Source organism: Ctenocephalides felis, unplaced genomic scaffold (genome assembly GCF_003426905.1).
Source record: "Ctenocephalides felis isolate EL2017-DRISC unplaced genomic scaffold, ASM342690v1 CF-g0.4_SCAFFOLD_01492, whole genome shotgun sequence".
Classification (NCBI taxonomy): domain Eukaryota; kingdom Metazoa; phylum Arthropoda; class Insecta; order Siphonaptera; family Pulicidae; genus Ctenocephalides; species Ctenocephalides felis.
The window spans coordinates 60,234,801-60,245,028 of record NW_020537646.1 but is presented as its reverse complement, the minus strand read 5'-3'; the positions used below and the strand labels follow the sequence as shown (position 1 = coordinate 60,245,028).

The following is a 10,228-nucleotide window of genomic DNA, read 5'->3' as shown; positions in this document are numbered from 1 at the left end:
TTAATTAAATCGATTATACATTTCGGGAAGTTCACTTGCCTCAAGGCAAAATACCAATACCAACTAGTTAAATCAAGTAACTGTCTTTCTTGTAATAATTTATATAATAATATGCTTTCTGTTTAGGCTTTTTCGAGCTTTATAGAAGTGGGTAGATTAGACAAATCTCCTTTACGGGAATCATGAAAGAGTTCTCCTCTCATAGAGTCATGACTGGGAGAACATCCTGATGTGGGATCAGGCGATAATTCTGATAGAGGGTAAACAAAACAATCTAATACAAAACCACAACAGTGTGTAAATCCAGTGAAAAGGCCAAGTAATTTTAATTTTAAATACCATTTGCAAAGAAAAGAAGAAAATTTACAGCAAATGACATAATTCTTGCTATGAAGCTGTACAAAAAGTCTGCAAAGGCATCAAATGCATAAATTTTCATTCTGTTTATTGAAAACACTTGGTTTTATAGGTTTTTATATTTTATGAAAGTTTTAGTGTTAATGTTTTCATCATGATCATAATATGGGTAAATGTGATGTTTAAAAACACGCATACACAGAAACTATTGAAAGATTTCGTCAAATACAACTTTATTAATGATTGATTAGATAGCAAAATAACTATTAAATGGAGACATAATAAAAAAGAATGTCTCGTAAATGAATTTTATTCCTATAAATTTAGTTTTATCTCAATTTTGATGTGAATATATATATTTTTCGTTTTTAGGATTATTTGGTTTGGGAAGTATTCGTTCTTTTTTAAAAATTTGCTGTTCCTTTTATCCTTTTAAATTTTTGCATTACTTGTCATTCCCTCTAAATTTGTCATTCCATCGTCAATAAACCTGCGCTTTTCACTTCTTAGTTTTTAAGTTTTTAATATATTATTATTAGTTTTAAGTAATTAATATTAATAAGTTTTTCTCTTTGATTTGTAGCACTTTAAAAATATGTCTGTAATATACTTTAATTAATAGTAGTCAGTTATTTAATTATATAATTCTTCAAAAATATGTCTGTGTTATATTTGAAAATATATTTTGTATTTCGTATGTTTTGTTCTTTTTTCAAATATTAAATTTTTTTCAGATTTTTTGGCTGTATTGATTATATGTAAAAATGTAGAAGTAATACCAGGGGTTAATTTACATACTGTATGTACATGTGCTGCTATGTTGTGATCAATGCGTAAATTAAAATGGGTGTAACGTCAAATCGCCCAAGATAGCGATCTATTTATACTTATTTATCTATGCCCGTGTTCATTTATTTAATCTATTTTGACGTTTCTCGGCGGCACCTCTTACCATAGTACATCTTTTGACATTTTTTTTACCTGAGAAATGTATGGGGATTAGCCATAGACCCATAGACCTTATACAATTTCATGGACTGCTAGTCCCCATACATTTCTCAAGTAAAAAAGTGTCAAAAGATGTTCTATGGTATGAGGGCAAACGAGGGTAATTTTGCGGCCGAGATATGTCAAACTCAATCGCTTGAACGTCAAATGAAAGTCCGTGTGTTCGAAATTGTTGGGAAAATATTATATAATATACAATTTATGTTAAACTAATGAATGTAATGAACTATTTATATATTTATTTATTTATTTTAGTTATACAAAGTGTTTAAGGAAAATAAGAAAAAAAATTTAAAAAATATTTTACATATTATAAAATTCACTGAAAATAAGAACAGTTGGCTAGAGCTATTATGGGAAATTAGAAAGCAACAATGAAATATTTGTTTAAATGTAATATATTTATTATTGGTGTTTAAAAAGCACAATTTTTGTGTGAAAGTGGCGTACATATTTATCAACTTTGCTTTTTTTATGTTCTTCATGGTGCATTCTAATTGTTAAATACATTTTTGCGTCAAAGTTGATAAGGTCATGATAGTGCTGGACAAATTGCTGGAAATGGCTTGATCTAAAAAAATGTGCAAGTCCCAAATCATTCAACTTTCGGAGAATCGTGCTTTCATATGAACTTTTGTACATTAAATTTAAAGAATTTCGAATTAGGGTTTCTATATATAAATTTAATTTAAACATTTTATCGGAAGGATATGAAAGATATCCTCGATTTTTTATATCGATGAATGTCGAATTTCCCGGAATACTTGCGAAGCATTCAGAACAGGTTTTACTGCAATCAGGAACTTTACCACAGACCAAACACATTTTAGAAGACATTTTACTTTTAACAATTTTACAACAGGTATATTTTTATCCTCTTTTAGTTTAAAAACCCGAGCGATCAAACATCACGTGAACCCAAGTAACTGTAAAATTTAAGCGATCGAGTGCATTCGACTAATCTCGGTAAAGCTCGTGTTCGTATTTGACATATCTCGGCCGCAAAATTACCCTCGTATGCCCTCATACCATAGAACATCTTTTGACACTTTTTATGCGCTCAACTAGCAGTCCATGTATTGTATAAGGTCTATGCATAGACCTTATACAATTTCATTTGTATTGTATAAGGTCTATGCCCTGTCTATGCATAGACCTTACACAATACATGGACTGCTAGTTGAGCGTATAAAAAGTGTCAAAAGATGTTCATTACATTCATTAGTTCAACATAAATTGTATATTATATAATATTTTGCCAACAATTTCGAACACACGGACTTTCATTTGACGTTTAAGCGATCGAGTTTGACATATCTCGGCCGCGAAATTACCCTCGTATGCCCTCATACCATAGAACATCTTTTGACACTTTTTTACTTGAGAAATGTATGGGGACTAGCAGTCCATGAAATTGTATAAGGTCTATGGGTCTATGGGATTAGCAGTCCATGTAATATAAGGTCTATGCGTTTGACAGGTTTTATTTCGTATTTTGAGTTTTTTTTTCAAACTTATGTGCTTGTTAAAGATTAACCATCGTTCTTATAATCGCAGATTTTATTTATTTTTAATAATGCCTTTCTGTGTCACCAATTATGTGTAGAAGTGAAGAAAGTGCATGAATAAGAAAGTGAATTCACTAATTTGTTATGATTTCGAATAAAAATTAACGAAGAAATAAATTGCTTCGTTGGATGGATTCAGTGAGGTATGTAGTCATAATTATAATATTTATGTTATTGGCAAAGTAGGAAATTATTGTTCCGCCACCTGCAGGTATGTTTTGTTTTATTGATTGCAAATATAAGCTATAATTTTAGGAATATATTGTATCAGTATATGTAAGGAAGAAAAGTTTCTTAAAGTTTATACCAATACTGGAACTGTTTTATTTTGAACAGTATTCACTACTATTGATAGAGAGGGCCGCCTCCACAGATTGGTAACTATTTGTTTGAATTTAATATTATCTACCTGTTAAAAATTATATGCTCAAAATGCTTTTTCTTTCAGATTAATTTAGTTACATTCAAGAAGTATTTTTCATTGATTTCCAAAAGCTCTCAATCTATTTTATATACATATAAAATTAATATGCAGTTATTACTATACAAGTCTAGGGTCATGATACATATATATTTAATCTAATATAAACTATTTAATCTAATATAAACTAACATTTCTTTCATTTACTGTCCTCCCCTTATCCATAATGTGAGTTTGTAGGTTCACCAAAATAGGACTTACAAAAACAATATTCTCACCCAAAAATTGAAGGTTCTTTGGTATATTATGTCGAATTTTAAAAATGTTCATTCTCTGTATGACTCGTTCTACATGTATACCAACACTAGCTACAGAGTATGCTTCAATAATATCTCCTAGTGAAAGTAATCCATATTAATTTTAAACAATTGGCGGATGCACAAGCACTGCCATATTAATTTATCTAACTCAGTCCATATTGATAAAAATCCTGGATATGAGGAATAATTAAAAATTTTGCCTTTTTTACTCATGAATTCAGCTTTATCGGCTAATACAGCATTATATTTTTGTCAACCTACTCACTAGCAGTGCAGTTTATAATGTGACCACATCCTGCTCGAATCAACATGCTTTCAAATATTCTGCAAACTGTCTGCGAATGATCTGAAAAGTAACGCTTCAAACAAGTGCTTCTCGTCGAATTTAGAAATACAATAAGTGCACTTATGTGCTTAAATTACTTACCTAGGCCACAAAATGTGCAGAGAACATAATTATTAATAAATTAATCTGTTTTTACATTTGTTGATTTTAGTATGCGATCGCGCACTCTATTTGTTTACATTATAATAATATACATCCTGTCTCTTCATCTTGATACTTAAAATTTGTTTAAAATATATCTGTATGTTTCACATGTTCTGTGTCAAGCTCTGCAAGTGATGGTGTTTTTTATTTTTTTTTAAATTAAATGTAATTTATGAAATATTAAAAAATGTGTAGTATATAAGTAACTGTTTTGAAATTACACTGAAGATGAGGCATACCTATAATTACATTAAAAATAAACATTTGTGAATATTTCATATACCAATTTATTAATTTTAAATTTTTGATTAAAGTTTTTTGTTATAACTATATATAAAATTAACAATGAAACTTCTGAAACTGTAAATATTGTAAACAATGAAACTGTTTATTACATTATATTATTTTACATTTATTTCTAGACAATTATTCTATACAATATTGTTTTTAATATTTAACACTTCAATAATTTAATATCATAATGTCTTAATAATATGATGTCAATTATTCGAATGAACTATTGGTATTGACACAATATATTTTCTAGTAACATATGGCAAAAAAGGCACTATTTTTTTAATTTGCTGGGCGGATATTACAACTTCATTACTATTGTTGTCATTTAAATCATATAGATATATATGAAAAATCGTAGAATCACATGTACTCACAAACAATGGCTTGTAATTTTTAATTAATAAACAAACAATTTGATTGCTTGAATTATGAATATGCTTAACACTGAATTATAGAGAATTATCTAGTGCTCATACAAAGAATGTCCGGAGCGCTATTACAAATAATAAAATCTTTATATTTTATTTTTATCTGTCCATTTCTTTCATACTGCATATTTGGATATCTCTGTTCATTAGCAAACATTGCTTCAAGCATTCTGTTGACCAGCTGGTGGAGAGGTTTTGGCGAGTTCTGTAGCTTACCTTGTATCTTCTTGAAATAGTTTTCATAAGAAAAGCAGCTGAACTCATCTAAGCTACAATTGAAATTCATCACATCAGCAGGAAGATGTATCAAATTGTGAGTGTTGAAAGTCATCCGGCCAGCTCCATATAGCCTTGAATATTCATTTACAAAATTAGTGAGATACTTCTTTGCTGTATCGTTTTTCTCGAAGCATATCTCTGGATCTAACTAAGTTGTATGAAATGGATATACTTATCCTTTTCCCGTACAGGTCGTAAAACTAGGTCCAAAATATAGCAGAAACAACCTGAACTCGGTGGCCTTCCAATGGTTAACATCTTTAATAGGTCTTAGTATCCTCTAGAAAACTCAGGTGTTACACATTTTTTACAACTTACCAAAAATTCACTTACTCTTTCAGTGGCAAGATAACAAATATCTAATTTGACATCTCTCGAACCTTTCACCCACAGACTTAATCTTTTGGTGACACCTAAACACACGAGATGCATATAGTCCAATGCCATCTGATATACCATGCCAATTTTAAGCTGCTCTAAAATAGAGTCCCCTGTGTAATGCCCTAGATGCAATCTCAATCGAAATGATTCGTTCGTTCTCAAGTGTGAATGTGTGTTGTTTAAAACAACATGTGTTTCAAACTCACGTACCTCTTTGAGTACATTTGGTGCCCAGTCGTTTTGGTTATGAATGCACGTGCTGGAGTGTAACATATTACCTTTGATATATATATATATATATATATATATATATATATATATATATACACACCCAAGTCTGTTTTTACATGGAGATTGGTTCCAGAAGAATCCGTGTAAAAAAAAAACGTGTAAAAAAAGACATTGATCTTATACAAAAATGGGTGATTTGTTCCTGATCTCCAAAACCTATTAAAATTGGTGAAAAACAAGAATTTTTAAGAACAAGAATTAAATTAGTGCTATTCACATTTGCTTTGACCAGTAAAAATTGTTTGTACGCGCTAAAGGGGAATTCACTTAAATCTTTAAGCTAGTGTTCGCAAACTATCGATACTATCGATGGTTTCAGACTTTTTTCTTTCATAAATACTTTTTTGTGATATGAACATACTTCGCAAAAATTTAATTTGACAAAAAAAATTTAGGTACATAAAATTTCAAATCGTGCTAAATGGAATAAATTCGTGTAAAAAAATTAAAAATATTCAATTTTCAAACCGTGTTATATCAAAACCGTGTACAAAAAGACCGTGTAAAAACAGACTTAGGTGTATATATATATATATTAACAAAGTCTAATAATCAGGCATAACATCAATAAAAAACATGAATTTCTTTCAAAAATTTATTTTAATACATGCATTTTGGCTATAATCCTAGCCTTCATTCAGTGGAAAAATTAGTTAATCTTAGTGTTAAATTGGAAGATTTAACTGATTTTTCCACTGAATGAAGGCTAGGATTATAGCCGAAACGTATGGATTTTAAACAATTTTTTGAAAGAAATTCATGTTTTTTATTGATGTTATGCCCGATTATTAGACTTTGTTTATACATATGTCAACATCAAATTCAGAATCATACAATATATAAATATATATATATATATATATATATATATATAAATAAGTCGGATTTTCCTTCCTGACGATATAACTCAAGAACGCACGAACCGATTTTCACAATTTCACACACACTCGTGTGACCACTTGAGAACTGTAAGGATGTGTGTGTGTGTGTTTTTATATGTTCGGAAGTGAATACTTAAATTATTGATCTTAAATGGAAGTCGATATTAATTGTTTGTCAAAAAGTGTAAAAAATTTAAATATCACTTCCAAACATATAAAAACACACACACACATCCTTACAGTTCTCAAGTGGTCACACGAGTGTGTGTGACTCAGAATCAGTTTATTACAAACAGCCGATCTCATAACATCGAGAGAATAATATTGTTTGGTTTTCAAATAATAATTTTAAAAAAGACAGAACTTATAGTAATTTTGATTTACAAAATTTACCTATTCGGCTGAAAAATAACTCATAAATTAAATTTTTGTTAAAATCTTTTTTAGTGAAAAGGTGCTAACGTATATTCAAACATACAGGTAATTAATTCAATTTTGTCATTAACCTTTTCTTAAAATTTTCCATAACTTTCAAAAAAAATTTATCATTTTTAATATACTGTTATTTATAATCCACTCATTTATTTTTATGATTTTCATTTTGATCATATTACCATATTCCTGTACATTATTATTTTTTCAACTATTTTGTTAATTAAAAAATCCATTTTCTTTTCTTAGATTTAACATTTTCTTAGTTTACATTGGTTCAGATCTTTTGCAAAAAACTCATTTCATTTACAAAATCCTCATACACAAACCTTGACTATAACTATATCTTAAAAGATCTGAAACAATGTAAACTTTTTTTTGAAAAATAATCCAGAAATCATTATCACTAGAGCCGATTAAAATTATTAAATTTCTTCTTTGTTTCAATTTTTCCAATGCATTTTGTTTCTGCGCTTCTATGCTAGCTAGAAGCTGTTATGGCGACGATATTAGAAAGCCATGCAAAATTTTCCAGACTTGAAACTAAAAAAGACATCAAACAATAGTTTATGAGTTTTACATAGTTTTATTTACATATCTTAAATAAATGTTATAATAAAATTAAATCGCAGATTTGTCATGCTGAAGTACCCAAAATGATGCAACTTTTTTATGCTGGACCTCTAAAGGGAGGTCCCAGGGGGTGAACCATGGGCATTTTTAAAATTTGACCCAATCTTTGGGTGAATACACGGGACATCAGAATTCATTTTAGAGATATGATTTCTTCGACAAAGAATCTTATTCTGATCCCTAGTATACGAAAATCATATGTGCCTATGTGACTTTTTTTACCCATACAAATCGACCTGCCCTAATATATATTTATATATAAATAAATAGAATTGTCATGGGCTGGTTGGTAGTGTCTTTGGATGCATGTTCTGGATAACCAATACGACCAGGAACTGTACTTGGTAGGCTGGACCAGAGCGGAATAGTTCAGTAGTTGTTGAAGTGTAATAATTCTGATGTGGACTCTCCGGAGGTTGAAACACTTCATCAGCGATTTGATAGTAATTCGGAAACACTTCTTGCTTGGGATGATACTTTTATTATTCACTATTATTACAATTAATATTTATTGATAACCTTTTGATCATCATATCAGCAAAGACTGCATTTTATTTAATACTAAGTCTGACTAACTCTATGCCTGACTACTTCTCTAACTTTAATATACTAATTTCTTCTATAGAAACATATTTATGAAATCCAACAGTAAGCACTAATGATGACCAGATAACCTACAAATAACTAGCAACGTGTATTGTAATTATTAAACAAAAGTAATTATTCGAAATGTTATTACAGTTCAATATACCTATGTATAAAAATTCACAATGTCACTGTATGATTACACCAATGTTTTATTTTATTTTATATTACGAATGTATTATTATGACACTAATCTAAAAAACATCAAATTTTAAAAATCTAATATTTCTTTTGTCTATGAAATTGACTTAATTTCAAAATATATAATATTATATTACAAAACAAAATAGAATTTATTTAAAGAAATATTCTACATAATTTACTTAGTACAGTGATGTATTATGAAAGCTAGTCAACTTACAGTAAACTTAGAACTTTTAGTATTTGAATTCATATTAGTGTTATCAGAATCCTCTTTAGAGTATTCATGAGTTAAATAATCAATTTCAGTGATTTCTTTGAATTCAATATTTTGATCCTTCATAGCTTTCTGGAAATAATACATAAATTTCAAGCATATAAGTAAAGTAATTTCACAGAAATACATAAATATTTTTGTCTACCTTAACGCACGCTTGGTACAATTTAAAAACTGCTGCACATGCTGTATCTTCAGTGTTTCCTCTGAGAAAATTTTCGGCAAACCAGTTATTAAAGCAAGTGTCATATTGTTTTTTTAATTCGTTGCAATTTGATCCGATGCTATTCATTATTAAAATTACACGTGAAAACAAAGATGTTAATACGCGAGACTCACTTCTTACGTTATTGACTTACGCCTAGACAATATAATAATATAGATGTATAGATGTTTCATTCTCGCAATATTTTGGTTCAAAAAAAATAATTATTGCTACGGGCGCTACAGTGCTATGGCGCTCCAATCGCATATCATCTGCAATTCAAATTAAAGCGCCAAAGTTTGAAATAAAAATATTTGTACTTCAAAAATAATGTACTATAAATAAAAAAAATATATTATATATTATATAGCCTTAAAAATAGTTTATTAGAATTTGAACTTTGCATTACAATTGTTTTAAAATTTGTAAAAATATAATAATAATAATAAAATCATATTAAGTAATAACAAAAACATTTCAATCAATAGTATATATTATGATATATGCTAGGGTCAAATCAAATCAATAAAAGAAGAAAAACAAATATGACTATGTACAGGTTTAAATATAAATCACACATTATCATAACCATAGATAAATAAGCATAAATAGATCGCTATCTCGGGCCATTTGACGTTACACTCATTTTAATTTACGAATAGATCACTCCATGGCAGCACATGTACATACAGTATGTAAATTAACCCCTGGTATTACTTCTACATTTGTACATAAAATCAAAACAGCCCAAAAATAAGAAAAAAATTATTACTTGAAATAGGAACAAAACATATGAAATACAAAATATATTTTCAAATATATCACAGACATATTTTTGAAGAATTATAAACTAAACAGAAATAACTGACTACTATTAATTAATTAAAGTATATTACAGACATATTTTTAAAGTATTTATTCTATTAATATTCTAGAAATAACTTATTCATATTAATTACTTAATGACTGATAATAATATATTAAAAACTTAAAAACTAAGAAGTAAAAAGCGCAGGAGTATTGATGATGTAATGACAAATTTAGAAGGAATGACAAGTAATGCAACAATTTAAAAGGATAAAAAGAACAGCACATTTTTAAAAAAGAATGAATACTTTCCAAACAAAATAATCCTAAAAACAAAACATATATATATTGATATCCAAATTGAGAT

General features: G+C 28.6%; 1 protein-coding gene and 1 long non-coding RNA gene across 2 annotated transcripts; one reads left to right on the top strand and one right to left on the bottom strand.

Moving 5' to 3' along the window:
• The first annotated feature begins 2,908 nt into the window (after window positions 1–2,908).
• On the top strand, window positions 2,909–3,493 carry LOC113371583. Its single transcript, XR_003366637.1, has 3 exons — window positions 2,909–3,076; window positions 3,189–3,310; window positions 3,382–3,493. It is a non-coding gene; the product is annotated as an uncharacterized LOC113371583 (long non-coding RNA).
• A 4,073-nt stretch (window positions 3,494–7,566) lies between these two features.
• Window positions 7,567–9,198, bottom strand: LOC113370579 (TP53-regulated inhibitor of apoptosis 1-like). The gene is made up of 3 exons (XM_026611268.1): window positions 8,995–9,198; window positions 8,793–8,921; window positions 7,567–7,696 (listed from the first exon to the last, which is right to left on the bottom strand). The coding sequence occupies exons 1-3, from the start codon at window positions 9,139–9,141 to the stop codon at window positions 7,649–7,651; spliced, it is 324 nt and encodes a 107-aa protein (XP_026467053.1). The 5' UTR covers window positions 9,142–9,198; the 3' UTR covers window positions 7,567–7,648.
• Between the last annotated feature and the right edge of the window lie 1,030 nt (window positions 9,199–10,228).